The sequence below is a fragment of the Pungitius pungitius genome, chromosome 9, assembly GCF_949316345.1.
Source record: "Pungitius pungitius chromosome 9, fPunPun2.1, whole genome shotgun sequence".
Classification (NCBI taxonomy): Eukaryota; Metazoa; Chordata; class Actinopteri; order Perciformes; family Gasterosteidae; genus Pungitius; species Pungitius pungitius.
This window is the reverse complement of record NC_084908.1, coordinates 19,708,412-19,724,912: the sequence shown is the minus strand read 5'-3', so window position 1 is coordinate 19,724,912 and position 16,501 is coordinate 19,708,412. Positions and strand designations below refer to the sequence as shown.

Below are 16,501 nucleotides of genomic sequence, written 5' to 3'. Positions count from 1 at the left end.
GAAGGCGCTCGGCCTCCATGAAGATGGTGATGCTGGAAGGTTTGACTGCAGGTGCACACGAGCATCCCTGGAAACTGCAGATGTGTTGATGAAGTTAAACATTCGATGACCGACGTGCGCGCCGCACCTTCATGACTTTACAAATCGAGCCGTGGTGACTTTTTTTTCGCATCTTCCTCTTCCTGCTTTGTGAAAACACACGTTCAAATAAGGGCACGGGGAGAGAAGAGCGCTTCGTCCGGTGTGCTTACTGTCGGCTGAAAGCACAAATTAAATTGTGCCCGTGGGCACTGCGGCAGCCCGTTCCCTTCAAGGCCTGAGAGGAGAGCGGTCCTCAGAGCATCAGACGTCACACTATCGCAGGTACACGAAAATACAACGATTAATGACCATTTATGAGTAGAGAGGAAATTACTTTTCATTATTATTATTATTCATGTTTTTCCATCCCTGAATATCAAATAGTATTTGTGCTCTTAAAGCTGCTGTGTGTGTGTGTCCTCTCTGCAGGGAACCAGCACTCACAGGTAAAGGTGATCACCTCAGAGGTCAGAGTGCGTGCACATGGCCGGCCTGCGCTGGGCGGTCGTGGCGCTGACCGTCCTCCTGTCAGCTGGAGACGGTTCGGCTGCTGTGGACCAGACGTGGCTCACAAGTATCATCGACGGCATCAAGAAGGAGTAAGTGCACAAAACAATGTACATGGATTACTTCTACCACACTATAAGAAAAAACAACCGATAGAATCAATAAGGGCGTCTGTTTGGGGATTTCAGCACATAATTAAAAGTACGGCTACGTTTTACATCTAAGATTCACTAAAAGAAATGAGGTAAACTCTACTCAACACTTTATACAACTGATTTACAACTGATATTAAAATTGCACATTATGACTTATTAAATGACTTAGCTTTACTTAAAACTATATTTTATTAGGCTGTAGTTGTGTAGGTGGAAGTTACTGTTAATTATACATTTGTTTGATGACTAATACACAAGTACAATTTAATTGATTTGCATGGGTTATAATTACTACTCTCCAAAAAATGTTACAGTGTAATCTGTTTATCGGAAGCACTCGGTTTATTAAATACGCAGTCACAGAATATTCTGTTTATTGGGGTTTACAAATACAGTTTGATTCTCTTATTAAAATCAGTTTATTTGCATAATTATTAATTCACCTTTACATCCTTCCTTATATTACCGAATTGTTGTTTTTAGACTTCTAGGACATAGTAAGACATCTGGCTTTTATTAATAATAATTAGATACAACTTTTTAAACTTAACTCTTTTTGTCATCAGAGTGTAATCACTTTTTACGCGTCTACCACAAACATATTATATCTTACGCTTATATTTTAAATGTGTGTGTTGCACATTACTTTTACTTTTAAAACACATTTAATAAGAATTATTAAATGTCTTATAAAATGTCTTCCCTCGGGCAGGTACGCGCTCCCGGACGCCTTCAGCCTGGCCGTGAGCGTCCCGGGGAACCAGGACGTGAGCGACCTCCCGCGGCTCCTCCAGGAGGACCCGGCGGACCGCGTGAGAAAAGCCGTCTCCGGCGGCGGAGTGTACCGGGGCGCCCGGGTGGTGGCGGCGCCGCTGTCGCAGGTCCTCGATAACCTGCAGACCCTCGCGGGCAGCAGCCAGGGCCGCTTCCTCGTCATCTACGCCAAACGCTCCCCGTGCTCCCCCGCGGACGCCGGCGCCCTCGGCGACAAGGTCGACGTGGTGCGCCGGTGGCCCGGTTACGCCTTCGTGTTTTCCGAAGCCGGCCCCGCCGACGCGTCCTTCCGGTGTCCCGCGGTGTCCAAGCTGGGCCTCGACAACGTCTTCCGCTGCTACGCGCCCGCGGGCGACGCGCTGCTGCGCTGCGACACGTGCGCTTCGGGCGGAGGGGTCGCGCCTTCGTGCGCGGGAGGGGGGAGGTTCCGAGGTCCGCGCTCGCTAGCGGGTACCGACGACGAGGTGGCGCCGGGTGGCGGGGAAGCGGGCGTCACCGAAGCCCCGGCTGAGGGCGTGGGCGAGGCCGAAGCCCCGGATAACGGCGTGGGCGAGGCCGAAGCCCCGGATAACGGCGTGGCCTTACCCAAGGAAGCCGGCGGAGGGGGGGAGGGGGGCAAGGCGGCGAAGCAATGCAAGCGGAAAGGACGCGGCAAGCGCAAGAGAGGCGGCGTGAGAAAGAAGAGCCGCAAGAGGGGCCGCAAAGGTAAAAGAGGGCGGGGCGTCAAGAAGCGCGGCGGGAGCAGGAGCAGGAGCAGGAGCAAGGGCAGGAGCAGGAGCAGGAGCAAGGGCAGGAGCAGGAGCAAGGGCAGGAGCAGGAGCAGGAGCAAGGGCAGGAGCAGGAGCCGGAGCAAGGGCAGGAGCAGGAGCCGGAGCAAGGGCAGGAGCAGGAGCAGGAGCAGGAGCAGGAGCCGGAGCAGAGGCAGGCGATGGGGGCTGGAGTGACGCGGGTCAAAGGGCCCCGCGGAGTTTCCTGAGACAAACCAGCAGCGCTTTCTTAAGCCTTTAATAGATTTAGCCTTTGCCTGTAGCCATTATATCATTTCAACCGGCTTCATCAAAATTAAACTTGATAAGAAAAAAGCAATCAGGGGGGCGAATAGACAACTGTAACGGTCCAATTAACAGGTGGAGGTTGATCCACATCAGCCCATTTCCTGGTCCTTTGTAAAGTCAAATATAGAGAGTGACTAGTCAAGAATAAAATTGAGGTGTGAGGTCCAGTCGTTGCCTCACTGTTGATGAGATAATGGTTCGAATCCCGGCTGCTCCATGTGCCATGTCAAAGTGTTCCTGAGCAAGACACCCAACCCCTAATCGCCCCCCCAAAATGTAACGCATGGGTTATAATGCAATGTAAGTCGCTTTGGATAAAAGCGACAGCTAAATGACATGTGATGTAGTGACTAATGCTCCAAAGCGCTGATATAAGTCACTGAACCTCTGTTCTGCTGCTTTTCTGAATAAAGCTCGTCTCAGCATCCATGGTCTGTGTGTCTGTTATTTGGGAACGTACATGTAAGAATAGAAGGGAGCCCTATACTGGTAATGTGTAAGACAACATCTAATTGACTCCTCTGACACATTAAAGGAAGGTGGGTAATTGGATGGTTATTTTAATTGGGCCCGTAGATGTGTGTAAGCGCTGAATCAAAAGTTAACACAATGTAAATTTAAGTTAGGACTTAAGAAGGAAAAGACACTCATGGTGTGCATCTTCTTTTGGCTCATCAGTCGCTGATGACAAATGAAAAATAAATCAAATACATTAGGAGGATTATTTTTTTATATTAATTACTATGAAGATTTTTTTTTTCTAAACCAGGTTCCCCTTAATCCACACAAGCATTTCACATCACAACAGAGAGAGTTTTCATTTGACAGGAAGAAGATGAAAAGCTCATTTGAGCTGCAGCTGTGGACTCAAAGTCACAATAAGTACCTTGAATTTGCTCCTAACGGTACTTGAGTAAATAACATCATCAGATGGAAATTTTGAACGGTGCCAAATGCTGAGTTCACACAGCGCCTTACAGTGTGTGCCTCATAATATACAGCAGTGAGATGGTTCTTCAACACATGCGTATGGATCATATTTGCACAATATGATCATATTTGATCATATTGTCTTTTAAAGCCAAGCTAAGATGTGTACAATTGAAAAAATGCCCTTAAGAAGCAAACTGACTGAGTAAATCCTGGAAAAGTCCATAATAACTTCACCGTGCTCCAGTGTGAGAGACATTCTGCTACGTCTTGTTTAGTTGTATTGATATAAATAATTGAATTAAACACATATTGCCTGATCGCACCGATCAAACAACAACACTACGAGGGGAGGAGTCTTTTCTCTGGAAATCGTATTAAAAAAAATAAAAATAGAACTACGACTCCCACAATGCCGTGTCGTGACGTCCTCGCGTCACATGACGCCTTCCGCCGTCACGTGACCGAGACGCGAACATGGCGGATGTGGACGCGGCGAAGTCTCTGAGCGGATTGCTGAACGGAATCGCCCAAAAGCTTTATTACAACAAGAGTGACGTCACCGAGGAGCTGCTGCAGCGCGAGCTGTACGCGCACCTGTCGCGCGAGGAGTTCCGGTCCCTGCACGAGAGGATGAGAGGCCTCCTGAAGGTGAGGCGGCGCCTCCACCCGCGGAAATACACCTAACTTCATATATACACACACGCGCCTTCATGTTCCGTACCTTTATACACAGGTCGCAATCATATCTGAAGTCACCCACTACCGAATGTGCCTTTTAAGTGACGTCATTGGCGGTGTTCAAGTAGATTTAGGTGGTGTAAAAGTACTGTGGCCAGCAGGGGGCGACGACACCTCAGTCTGGTTTATTGCACTTTGTAGGACCTGTATGAACCTTTCCATTTGACATAAATCCATTGTCAGTTGTGAAATGTATTCTAATCACATTTAATTTACATTTACTGCAACTACATGCTAAATGCCCCCCCAGTCCATCGCCGCGGCCGACATGGACCACGCCCAGCTGGAGGCCTTCCTCACGGCGCAGACCAGGAGGCAGGGCGGCGGGGGGCTCACTGTCGAACAGGCTGCCGCCCTCTCTCGCTTCTGGAGGAGCCAGCGGGTCCGGGTGAGGGAGAGCCTGCTGGCCCAGAGCCGCTGGGAGCCCGGCCTCAGGGGCCTCTCCTGGAGGGTGGACATCCGGACCGCCGCCGCTGGCGGCCGGGGGGAGGCGGACCCCGGCGGCCCCGTGGCCCTGATGGAGCTGGAGCTGGGTCAAGCCGGGCAGGTGGGACCGACAGCTGCCGTTTCGTTTCACGCTACACATCTGTTTAAACAGCTCCGCCCCTTTTATGCTGATGTCAATGGAGCACTTTCCAGATGTGTACAGGCTTTTGCTCCAAGGGGATTTGGTGCGGACCAGGTTTTACATGAATATTCCCAAATATTCTAAACAAAACGTGTACTTTTTTTAAGGTGAAACCAACAAATGTGACTCTCACATTCTATAGTTTCTTGTTTCAAAGAGAGAGCTGCTGTGTATTCAGAGAGTTTGTCGCGTCGGTGCAAAAGCCACATAACTGAATAGATGCTCGTGTCGTCGTTCCTTCCCTCAGGACTCGCAGTTTGTGTGTCTGGAGTTTGATGAAGCCAAAGTCAACCAGCTGCTGAAGAAGATGTCCGACATCCAGGAGAGCATCGACGGAATCGCTCACCGCACCTGAGGCCGCTCCTCCTCCTCCGACGACCTCTGACGACCTCCTGCTGGATCCGACCCGCCTACCGACATTAAGTCGGCTCTTTTATCAATGGAGTCTGGTGGATTTGTGCAGCAGCGACAGCGGCCTCGGCCCCCAGTCGCTGTCTGATGGCAACGTAACGTGGAGAAAGTCTTCCCCACCTTCCCTCTTTATTGAAAGAAGACATTTTCGTAAAGTAACCGCTGGAATCAGGACGAGGAGGATCGAACGTGGAGTCAAAGCCGAGTTCTTCCGTGTAAGACGACCAACGGTCATAATGAGGAACATGATTCCCTTTTGATCTCATCGACGTGATGTCACATGCTAACATTAGCATTGAGAGTGCTAATAGGAAAGATATCACAGGCTGGTTCCGTTATTATTATACCGTTTTTGTTTTTTGCTAGTGGTCTAGATTTGCATTAAAATAAAAAAAACGTATTCTAACAAGACATTATGTCAATGATTGGACTTTTATTCCCATGTTTATGATTTAAATGCTCTGATGCTGTGATGTGAAATTGGACGTGAAGTTGAATGTTTCTATTTGAAATGGTGGAATTAAAAGTTTACCTGCTGACATTAACTGTCCAAGTCTCACACTGCTTGGTTCATAATGCACAACATTGCACTTTGAACTTTGCACTTTCACTTACTTTGAATATCTCGTCTCCTGGGCAGGTCAGACAGCCTGCAGGAGATCCAGCAAGTTTTAAAAACAAAGCTCAGAGAGCTTTAAATCCAGATGTTTACGACATTGACTGGATGTGTAATAAAAGAGAGATAAACTTTGTGGGTCACCTGTGGGCGGGAGTGACTGCCCGCGCACACACCTTTTCTCCCCGCGGTGCACAGGTGTGACTCGTGCGTTCACAGCAGAGATCCGGGGTCTCACGAGGGAGGTTCGTCACGAGGAGCAGCGCACGGATCCCCCCCCCAAAACGAGAGTCGCACCTGCAGGGATCTGCGTGTCAGCCCGCCGAGACGCTTTGGACTTCCGGTTCACAGGTGTGTCACAGGTCGAACCGTTAATGGACTTTGACAACAAATAGCAGAAGGGTGAGAGATAGAAAAGTATTAAACTGAAAGTGTGAAAGTTTGACTTTGGGTTTGTAGACATGTGATTTATTCATAAATGTTAAATATCACTATATAGAAAAGTGCTTTAAAGAAATAAGGGAATGTTTTAACTTCAAGCTAACTCATTGATGGTGGAGTTTTTTAAAATCGTTTTCCCCTGAACTCGTTTTGGGGGGTCTTACACTGTCCCTTTATCCTCAAGGGGACCCTGGTAGGACAGTTTTGGGAACCACTGCGCCAACCACACACCTTATTTCAGGCGTCTGAGCGACACTGACCTCGAGGGGAGGGAACCAAACGTGTTTAAAGTCTCATATTTACGACGCATTTATCAGCTTTTATAACAAACCCTATCTCCAAGGCGCCAGGGTTCAGGATTACAATTACAACAAACCAAAAGTAAACACACTCATTACGCAGAAAGGATCCTTTCATAATAATAATGATGGTGATGATGCCGTTGTAGCTGTCTAGAGTAAAAAGAATTCACCCCTGAGATGAAGTACAAAGCAACAGAAGACCATCTTCCAACGTCGCATTGAACTGGATACTAACGGCAACGGAGGTGCTCTGGTTCGAACAACAGCGAGTGGGATCTAGCGGGATCTAGCGGCATCTAGTGACGAAGGGGGCAAGTTTCAGGCAACAGCACGACCCCCCCCCCCTTTGCCCCTCCCTTGGTAACCTCAAGTTGTACAACTGTTTATGGCTCTAAAGTATCTAAACGCAGCAATAAGTAACTTTTTACTTTTGATTCGGGTTCCTGTGTGAGTGGAGGAATGTTTGTGTGTGAGGTGGTGGTGGTGGTGTGTGTGTGTGTGTGTGTGTGCTCTTTTGTGTTGCTCCGCAGACAAAGACTGCTGCCAGTAATCCGGCGTCATGTGCACGGCTGAATTGTGATTCCCGTCTGCGGGAGGAAGGATTCAGGATCAGTTTTATTTTTTTAAATGACGCTTAGGATGCAACGGTCTGAGCTCTGAAACCAAGGGGGAGGAAGGGGAGGAAGGGGAGCAGGGGCACAGGGGTCAGGGGGTCAGGGTCCGATTGTCCCAGTTTCTTTCTCTTAGAAGCTTCGACCGAGCATCCTGGCCTCATTGTGACTCTGGATTCTGCAGCTCTGAGCCTGACTCTCATTGTATTTCAACTCATTTTTCTTTCACCTGTCGCCCCCTTTTGCGTAGACGCGACCAACAGGGAACCATCATGGCGCGCCAAAAATTCAGAGTGTTCTGCGTGGCGATGATGATGCTCAACCTCTTTGTCTGCGTCCTGGTGGGCGTGACCTGGAACCTCACGCTGGACAGAAGCAATAGCACGAGGGTTCGGATCCCGTCGGCGAGGTTCTGGCGCCAGCAGGAGCGCAGCAAGTCCTTCTGGAACAAGGAGCAGCAGCTGCTGAACTTTGTTCACAACCCCGTCCTCAACTCGGCGCCGCCCACCTGGCTGAACGACACCGGGCCACTGGACCCCTGCGCGCGGGACCACCGGGTACCCGCGCAGATCCAGGACTACAACACCCTGCCGCAGCACCTGCAGGATTTCCTCCTGCACATGCGCTGCCGGACGCACCCCGCGCTGATAGAGCAGCCCGGCCTCTGCGGGCCGGGGCCCTTCCTGCTGCTGGCGGTCAAGTCGATGACCCCGCACTTCGACCGGCGGCAGGCCATCCGCCAGACGTGGGGTCAGGCGGGCCTCTCGGCCAACCGCACCGTGGCCACGGTGTTCCTGCTGGGCAGCGCCGAGTCAGCGGACCACCACCCGGACCTGCGGGGGATGCTGGGTCACGAGGCGCGGCTCCACGGAGACGTGCTCCAGTGGGACTACAGGGACACCTTCTACAACCTCACCCTGAAGGAGGTCCTCTTCCTGGAGTGGTTCGGCCGAAGCTGCCCCGACGCCCGGTTCGTCCTCAAAGGCGACGACGACGTCTTCATCAACACGCCGCGGGTCATCGCGTTCCTCGAGGGCCTGACGGAGAGCCGGGCCCGGGATTTGTTCATAGGCGACGTCATCAGCAACGCCGATCCGCACCGAGACCCCAAGCTCAAGTATTTTGTCCCGGAGAGCGTGTTCGCCGGGCGGTACCCGCCCTACGCCGGGGGCGGAGGGTACCTGTACTCGGGGGAGTTGGCGCTGCGCCTGCGCAACGTGTCCCGGCGGGTGGCGCTGTATCCCATCGACGACGTCTACACGGGGATGTGTCTGGGGAAACTGGGCCTGGCCCCCGAGAAGCACGACGGCTTCAAGACTTTTGACATCGAGGAGAAGTACCGGTCCAACCCCTGCATGTACCGCAGCCTCATGTTGGTCCACAGCCAGACGCCCCAGGAGATGATGAGGATCTGGTCCTGGATCACCAGTCCGGAGCTGGACTGCCAGTGAGTCCAAGAAGAGGAGTCATTGATGTATTTATTTAACAGTGTTTTCAGGTTTTGCCGTTAAAGAGCACATTTGGTGAACGTTTTCCCTCGCTGATGTCAGCAAAGTAGACTCTGATATACGTTTGATCCACTGGTTAAACAGACTGTGCTCGTCATCCAATCACAGTGGAGGAGGGGCGGATCAATAGTCTGCCACAAAGACATGATCAGGCGTGTTTGTATCACCAGTACGTTGTGGTCTCATTTTGTGTGTTTGAGAAACTGGATCAAAGTGATTTCAGCGTGCTGGATAATAAAAAATCTGAACAAAACGTGCGGGATGTTCCGCTTCATCGTCATTGAGAGTGAGAATTGGTAAAGAATACTGTGAGAAGTGCACCATGGGAGCATTAAGCTAATTATAAAAACACCAGTAACGTTGTACTTGTACTACTTAGTAGTACTCTGAACCAGTATTGACTGTTCGGTTGGTTCTTTTTCAGGAATTCATCCTGTTTGTTTGTATATAATATATACATATTGTATATTTTGTATGTGTGTTCAAGCAATTCATTGAGTTCAGTTTAAATTATACTGATTTAGTCTTTGTTTCCAGTTGTTTCCAGTGAAATTTGGATTTAAAAAAAATCTAATTTTTGTCTTGCAACTTTTTCTTATTTGGTGAATCAGGTTTTGATACAAATACATTTTCAGTACAAATGCAGGTTAAGCATTTGCTTAACATTATTTGTCTATTAATAAAACACAACTTTTGTTGTATTATTGATTGATAATTTTTATTATAAACCCACTCTCTAGCTTAGAACACAATGCCTTTTAATTTTATTTATAGTCTTTTATCTGACGATGGTTATTGATACAATACAATCTTTAATAAAATAAAACAGGTGCTTTTTCCTTCGCATTAACGGAGGAAACCTCGACATGACGAGTGACTGTTAAAGACAACGTTGACCTCTGGTGGACGAGCGTGATTCAAAGATGCAGCAAAGAGACAATCAGCTGGCTGACGAGTTTCAGCTGCTCGCACAGGGGAGGAGAACTGGAGTTTAACTTGAGCTGTGAGGCCCGACGAGTCCTCCCCTTTTACACGTTTAACAAGGTAAACTGAAAAAGTTCTGGTAGAAAAATGCCACGAGAGAACAGCTTTAGTTTAAAAAGTGTGCCGCTCATAATATTGCTGATATTTGTTTTGCTTTGGAACCGGAGTGACTCTCAGGTGAGTCTGGAAGCAGCTCGTCTCATTTTGTGTTTAACTCTGTGCTTTGCTTTGTGAGTGTTTAACTCTGTGCGTTGCTTTGTGAGTGTTTAACTCTGTGCGTTGCTTTGTGAGTGTTTAACTCTGTGCGTTGCTTTGTGTTCAAGGTGAACAGAGAAGAAGCCAACAAGCTTCCAGGTGAGAAAGTGGTTTTTAATGTCCCTCTTTGTGCTTCTTTGTTGGCTTCAGGAGGAATAAGGAACAGACTCGGCAGACCGTGGGAATGTTGTTAATAAGGTTCTTTTTCAAGAAAAGTATTGATTAAAGTTGCCAGTCCCTTATCTAAATGTCATATTTACTACGATGTTAAAATACGTGATATCGGGCTAATGTTCAGGCTCAATGATCACAAAGGCTCTTTGTATCGCTACAATCCTACTTCATGTTTTACACTAATATATATATATATATATATAAAAATTATGATTCCTCCCTCAAATAGTCCACATGCAGCTTAAAGCCGGTATTTGTGCAGTGTGAGATGAGGATTAGGATACTGTAATATTGTTTGTATTGCAGGACTCTGACGTTTCAGACTCCTGCAAACATTTTCTGACTTAAATAGTTTGTTTACATCCAAAGAAGTTTAAACCCGATACATTTTATATTGACTTTTCCAAAACTCAAAGTCCCTTCGAATAGATTTTCACATGAAATGAATCCAGGCTCAGCGGTTGTTCGTGCTCCATGTGGCGTCCTGGTGTGTACGAGGTGAGATGAGTGGTTTCCTCCTCAGATGGCCGGCGAGGAGACGGCAGCGCCTTCTTCGCCATGCGGAGCTGCCAGCAACTGCTGCGGGGCGACGCCGGCGAGTTCTTCTCCCCGGACTACCTCTGCTCCAACCCGCCCCTGTGGTGCAACTGGACCATCAAGGTGGAGCCCGGCAAGAGGATCCACCTCCACCTGGAGGACCTGACCCCCAACGACGGCTGCTCCCTCAAGGAGGACCAGATCCACGTGGACGAGCCCGCCGCAGGGTTCCGGGGTCACGCGGTCCTGCAGCAGTGCTGGCGGGAGGCCAAGTACACCTCCATCTCCAACACCCTGTACGTGGTGCTGCTGATCGGCGGCTGGCCCAGCCCCCCCTACAGGGGCTTCCACGGCCGCTACCAGGCATTCGGACCCCCGGTGGTTTACGACCCGCGGCAGGGCTTCGAGGCGGATCCGGCCCCCGGGCTGGTGGACTTTGGCGAGATTGCGGTGGCGGGCGAACGGCTGGAGTCGGGTTTGCCAGAGGCTCGCGATGGCGTGTACGATTATTACGGCCTAGCCTCGTCCGAGGAGGACGACGACGAGGTGGGAACCGATGGACCCAGAGCTGCGTCCAATGTTTGCACTGGTTGATTCCATCCTCTTCTTCACTCAGTGGGGTGAAAACCAACCTCCTGAGGTGGAAATCTACAACCGCACCTACCTGTCCAGGGCCGCGTCCACGGTGTCAGCGTTCACACAGGGGACCTCTCGATCGGAGAGGGGGGCCGCTCCGACGACTGCAGCGCCGCCCGACACGTCGACGACCACACAGGTGAGTGCGCAGGAAGGCGCCGGTCCAGAGGAGGAGAGGTCTGCAGAGGCCTCGGACAGTCTCCCCGCCTCTTCCGAAGCACCAGAACCGGAGGGGAGAGAGCCTCCGCCCAACGTGGTGGAGCCGCTGTCGGACCGCCGGGGGAACCGTGAGTGCATTCTTGTTTTTACATGTCAGTGAGATCTTTTAGGATGTTGAATATGTACGTGGAGCCACACTGGGCCAAAAGATGGACCTTCAAAAGTTGTATTTCAAAGGTCTTCGACTGTAATACAAAATGGTAAAGTAGAACTTTTTAACATGAGGTCAGGCCTCTGTCCCACCTGTTTTTTTGTTGTTGTTTTTTTTCTATTCGCTTATGTCCAATGTGGTTTGCATCTTAAATCTGTCTGACCGTGTGTTTCTCTCTTCTAGTCAACATTAGGAATCGCTCTGAAATTCCACACTTGGCCCGAGGTGAGTATCGGAAGGATGACTTACAGCTTCACAAGGAATGTTAATGCGCCCTAAATTGGGACACATCGGATGTTTTATTTGATGAAATGTTAGTTTCTGTGCGGTTCTTTCAGAACCTTAGTACTGTTGACGCTTCCCCCCCCCCCCCCTCAGCTCACCTGTTTGAGGTGGCTCTTGAAGTGAACTTCAGACAGGGCTCTGAGTCCTTGGTCAACCCGTCCGGGTCACTGCTGCTGTCGGTAAAGTCTTTGGTACGTTGGTGATAATTACTAGAGAAGAAGCTTGAGCATCCTCTGGAGGCCTGAAGACCCGGTGACGTAGTTGTTGTTGTTGCGTCCCTGCAGGTCGGCGAGCGGCTGAAGGCTCTGGGTACGCCGCTGTCCATGTCGTCAAAAAGAATAAAAAGGTCGGTACACGGCGACGATGCTGCGGCTTGCAAGTTTGTGTTTGAGGTCTCAGAGTCGGACCCCGGAGTCGAGTAACTCTTCTCGCACGCGGTTTTATCTCCCTGAACTAGTTTCCTTTCTTTCGCATCCTCTCCTTGCACCTCAAAGTGCTGATGTGACGTGCTGATGTGACGAGAGGTGCGAGAAAAGAGGAAAAAAAAATTGTTGGTAAAAATTCCAATTTATTATATGCGCAGCTCACGTAAAAATAATCTGAACTGGAGGTCCACCGCGGGTTCCCGTTCCCTTCGTTGTGTGAGCTCCGTACCTTTTAAGAGTGATGCATCCTGGTTGTGTGCTGGCAGGCTGAGCAAAGGGCTGCTGTACATCCTCTGGCTGCAGATTGGCCAGAAGCCCGGGGGGGCTGAGGTCCGGGAGGTCGTCCGCTCCCGCCTGGAGGGCCTCATTGCTACGGAGATTGACCTCGGTGAAAGCCACGTGAAGGCCGTCCTTGTGTCCGTGTCCATCGCAGGTAGCGGAGCGAGTCTCCATTGTGAAGCTGGGCAAAGATGTTTTAAAAGAAAAATTAAAAAAAATAAGAGTAACTATTCAGACCCTATACTTAAAAAAGAGCTTGGTGTATAAACTAGATGTACTTAAAGTATACAAATGTATTATGTTGTACTAGAACATTAACTGCCGTGCATACAGGTATTTTTGATTTGAGCCATAAGTGACTCCTGCACAATGTTTGCTGTCCAAACCATTAACATTATTACTAAAAAAGTTCCATTTATCTACAAGAAAAGCCACACAGTTTGACATTATATAAGCCATGTTTTTATATGGAGTTACTGAAAAAGTGTCATGAATTGGAACCACTTACTAATAAAACTAACCCCTAGAAATCATTAATCGTAGACAATACTACGGTGGCCGAGAAGGTTCAGACAAATACAAAAGCCACAACACAACCACAACACGAAAGGGAAAACGGAAGTAGCTAAGTAACTGCCCACGGGAACGAGCGTATTTTTGACGAACGGAGCTGGAGGATGCCAGACAGTTAGAATTTAACTAACGTTAGCTAAAAGATGCGTGGCGCCATTTAGCTAACGTTGGTTAAATTCTAACTGTAGCCGCAAGGAATCATGTTTCACTTACTTCTACTTCCGTTTTCGCTTTCGTGTTGTGCCATTTGCGGTTGTGTTGTGGCTTTTGTATTTGTCTGAACCTTCTCGGCCACCGTACAATACACCAGACGTGGAAGGGGACGTTGTCGCTGTGATGTCACTCATTGGTTACGGACTGCTGTTTTCATTTAACAAGTGAAGTGACCATATATGGGTTAGCCCCGCTCAAAGCAAATACGTGTGTGTTCAGATGTGAACGAGTGTGACTCTCAGCTGGTGCTGTGCGACGCCAACGCCGACTGCGTGGACCAGTTCGGTTCGTACTCGTGCCGCTGCAGGCCGGGCTTCCAGGACACCCGCCTTGGGTCGGGGGGGGGCGCCGACGTGAAGGCCGCAGGTTAAGTGAATCGCCTCATTTTCTAAAAAGCAAATGAAAGCCATCCAGAGGTTGAACCGCTGCTAACGCTCTGTTTGCACGCAGGTTGCAGCTTGGGCATGTCAGCCGAGACTAAAGGCGTCTACGTGCTCTTCTTCCTGCTCAGCTTCCTCGTCCTGATGCTAATGGCGGTGGCCGGCCTGCTGTACCATAGACGCCACCGGGGGGAGTTTGTGGTTCGGTGCAACAGCGCCGTCTCTCACCCGGACCACCACCAGCGGCGCGGCCCACACCATTACAATGAACCCGACCTGCCCCCCCCGCCACCGCCCGCCCGGAGCTTCAGGGAGGCCTGGCCTCAGGGGAAGGAACGCTACCCGGTGGTGGACCTGCCGCTGCTGAGCTTCAGCCCGCTGCTCCCGCCGGACGGCTACAGGGAGCCACGGGAGGGCGTCAAGATGTGACCGACGAACTGAACTCAACGGGAAATTACTGAGTTCGCTTTCTGGTGCCAGTGAATTAAAGTCTCAACCAACAGCTTTTCCTTCCATTGTTTTTTTTTTTTTTTTTTTTTCCTTTTCCTGACACTAATTTAAATAGATTGATAATTATATTACTAAATACTTGTGTTGGTAGTTTTAAAATGTAGCTGTATATTTTTGTTTAAAGTTGTCCATCTGCTAAATGCCAGACGACGTCGATCACGAGTAAACCTGCTGAGTTTTGTCTTTGTCTAGAAGCGTTTACGCCACATTTAAATTCAGTCACGCTCCTGATCATCCACTGCAACTCTCTGGGCTCAAGGGCACTCCAGCAGGACACCTGGTGACCTCATACGCTTCAAACCGGCCACCCGGCATCGGGGAGTGGAGTGTAGTCTGTGCCGGGCCCAACTAGTCCAAACGGCTGTAATAGGCTTACAGCCGCTAATCCAGGGCGGAGTGCTGTCACACGGGGAGTCTGCTGACCTTGCTCTGCTTTATTACAGGTTGCTTGTTCCTTCATCCTCTGCCGCTTGGAAAAAAACCAAAAAGGCTTTTCTTTACTGTGAGTAAACATTGAGACACATTGTAAACGTTCCTCTTTTAGTGTAATTTAAGGTTACAGATAACCTCAGTGTACATGATCAAGCTGGTAAATGGAAGATAATCCTACCGATTCTCTTCCCAGATGGTGGAGACCAAAAACGGAGCGAAAAGAGGATATTGTGTCTAACCATCAAGTCCAACATGTTGACCGTACATTTAGTATACAAGTATTGTACTTGCGTAAAAGATTGAACACATACTTTTAGCTTTATCCATTTCATGCATTTAAATATATTTTTAGGGACGTTAAGTTTAAAAAGTTTCAAAACACAACCTGCGAATGCCAACATTTTAATAGATGAATAGTGAACAAAGCAGCTACTTGGCCCTCCCTCTTATTCATGCATCAGTAATGATCATCTATTGATCTCACGGTGGAACAGGAAGTCTAATTTTTATGGAATATTTGTTTCATTGCAGCTATTGTTGAATTGGCTTTTGGAAAGCACACCAGAGTATCTTTAACAAAGTATGTGTACTTAAGTGTTTTTTTGTGTGTAAATGCACGCAATGAGGGTCATATCGCTCTTTGGACCAGATTTTCTCAGCATCAGTCCGACAGCGTTTCCCCAGTGAAAGAAGCCGCTGCTCTGAGCAGGTCTTTGTCTGTATGCTCCTCACGTCCTGCAGGTAGAAGCCCCAAGGACAGAATCACTGAGGAGGATGAAGAGCTGCTTAAGTAATAATAATGTAAAATCTAATTGAATAGCGGAATAATCCTAAATCCATTTGAGAGCTTTTACTTACTTTAAATGTTAATATTCTTTTACTAATTAAGATGATTTGTTATTAATTTTCATTTAAAATAAAACAAATGATAATCAATACGAATATTAAAAATAAAACCAATAACTGAGTTTTTCCTTTGAGAAGTGATTCAAAAGACACACAAGGATCCTCCTTGCTGCTGCGGCATGGGGAGGGTGGTGGTGTTGGGGGGGGATGTAGGCGGGGGATTCATCCTCCACCTTCAGCCTCCTTCCTCTGCGGGCAGCCTGAGGTCGAGGAGGGCGCTCCTCCTCCAGCGGTCGCCACGCTGAGCTTCACCTGCCAGGCAGCATCCCCCCACCCATAATCCCCTGCTCCACCCGAGCTCCCGTTGCTGCGTTCTCATCCACGACTTGATTGAATGCTTCCACCCACACTTGGTCACTTGAATGATGAACTTGACTAGTTTGTAACAGCATCCCCTAAATCAATTATTAAAATGCCTGCCTAAATGTGTTGTTTTAATTCTATGTTTTCATTTAGCAGCATCTTTAAATACTTTAAAACAAAATAGAGGAGTTGACATTTTTGAGCCAGGCGGTCCATCGTGGGCCGGCGCTTCGTATCTTGGATCAGCTGTGAGACGACGGCGCTGAGCTGGATCTCTAGCGGCCTCTTATCGGGCCCAGCAGCTCCTCCACCGACCCGCCACTGACCGCCCAATCACACTTCACACGGCTCCACTAATAGAAAAATAAATTGCCAGAGAGCCAATTTCAACACGGTGAGCCATGAGAAGGAATAAAACGATATAAGCGGAGCCCGATTCCTCTGATATAATGAAGCCCATAACATCGGATAAGGTTATT

The 16,501-nt window shown here is 48.9% G+C and overlaps 4 protein-coding genes across 6 annotated transcripts; all 4 read left to right on the top strand.

Annotated features, from left to right (window-relative positions):
* Positions 1-231: 231 nt before the first annotated feature.
* LOC119218008 (uncharacterized) lies at positions 232-2,999 on the top strand. The gene is made up of 3 exons (XM_037472130.2): positions 232-363; positions 511-680; positions 1,456-2,999. The coding sequence occupies exons 2-3, from the start codon at positions 565-567 to the stop codon at positions 2,459-2,461; spliced, it is 1,122 nt and encodes a 373-aa protein (XP_037328027.2). The 5' UTR covers positions 232-363; positions 511-564; the 3' UTR covers positions 2,462-2,999.
* A 935-nt stretch (positions 3,000-3,934) lies between these two features.
* On the top strand, positions 3,935-5,823 carry commd1 (copper metabolism (Murr1) domain containing 1). Its single transcript, XM_037472171.2, has 3 exons — positions 3,935-4,153; positions 4,494-4,790; positions 5,119-5,823. Exons 1-3 carry the CDS (start codon positions 3,980-3,982, stop codon positions 5,224-5,226), a joined length of 579 nt encoding a protein of 192 aa, XP_037328068.2. The 5' UTR covers positions 3,935-3,979; the 3' UTR covers positions 5,227-5,823.
* A 292-nt stretch (positions 5,824-6,115) lies between these two features.
* Positions 6,116-8,710, top strand: b3gnt2a (UDP-GlcNAc:betaGal beta-1,3-N-acetylglucosaminyltransferase 2a). 2 transcript variants are annotated; one of them, XM_037472088.2, is made up of 2 exons: positions 6,116-6,249; positions 7,503-8,710. In XM_037472088.2, exon 2 carries the CDS (start codon positions 7,525-7,527, stop codon positions 8,701-8,703), a length of 1,179 nt encoding a protein of 392 aa, XP_037327985.2. In that variant the 5' UTR covers positions 6,116-6,249; positions 7,503-7,524; the 3' UTR covers positions 8,704-8,710. The 2 variants fall into 2 exon arrangements, with proteins under 2 accessions (XP_037327985.2, XP_037327986.2); XM_037472089.2 differs by having other exon boundaries at positions 6,116-6,300.
* A 943-nt stretch (positions 8,711-9,653) lies between these two features.
* zgc:66455 (uncharacterized protein LOC393502 homolog) lies at positions 9,654-14,408 on the top strand. Of its 2 annotated transcripts, none has more exons than XM_037471957.2 (10): positions 9,654-9,921; positions 10,068-10,098; positions 10,697-11,256; positions 11,327-11,633; positions 11,900-11,941; positions 12,095-12,192; positions 12,286-12,347; positions 12,693-12,859; positions 13,711-13,857; positions 13,942-14,408. In XM_037471957.2, the coding sequence occupies exons 1-10, from the start codon at positions 9,832-9,834 to the stop codon at positions 14,298-14,300; spliced, it is 1,863 nt and encodes a 620-aa protein (XP_037327854.2). In that variant the 5' UTR covers positions 9,654-9,831; the 3' UTR covers positions 14,301-14,408. The 2 variants fall into 2 exon arrangements, with proteins under 2 accessions (XP_037327854.2, XP_037327855.2); XM_037471958.2 differs by having other exon boundaries at positions 14,003-14,153.
* The last annotated feature ends 2,093 nt before the right edge of the window (positions 14,409-16,501 follow it).

Coding starts and splice junctions, on each gene's coding strand:
- LOC119218008 (XM_037472130.2), top strand. CDS start 565: ATGGCCGGCCTGCGCTGGGCGGTCGTGGCGCTGACCGTCCTCCTGTCA. Junction 681..1,455: donor ATCGACGGCATCAAGAAGGA/GTAAGTGCACAA, acceptor TCCCTCGGGCAG/GTACGCGCTCCCGGACGCCT.
- commd1 (XM_037472171.2), top strand. CDS start 3,980: ATGGCGGATGTGGACGCGGCGAAGTCTCTGAGCGGATTGCTGAACGGA. Junction 4,154..4,493: donor GGATGAGAGGCCTCCTGAAG/GTGAGGCGGCGC, acceptor ATGCCCCCCCAG/TCCATCGCCGCGGCCGACAT. Junction 4,791..5,118: donor AGCTGGGTCAAGCCGGGCAG/GTGGGACCGACA, acceptor TCCTTCCCTCAG/GACTCGCAGTTTGTGTGTCT.
- b3gnt2a (XM_037472088.2), top strand. CDS start 7,525: ATGGCGCGCCAAAAATTCAGAGTGTTCTGCGTGGCGATGATGATGCTC.
- zgc:66455 (XM_037471957.2), top strand. CDS start 9,832: ATGCCACGAGAGAACAGCTTTAGTTTAAAAAGTGTGCCGCTCATAATA. Junction 11,942..12,094: donor AATTCCACACTTGGCCCGAG/GTGAGTATCGGA, acceptor CCCCCCCCTCAG/CTCACCTGTTTGAGGTGGCT. Junction 12,348..12,692: donor TCGTCAAAAAGAATAAAAAG/GTCGGTACACGG, acceptor GTGTGCTGGCAG/GCTGAGCAAAGGGCTGCTGT.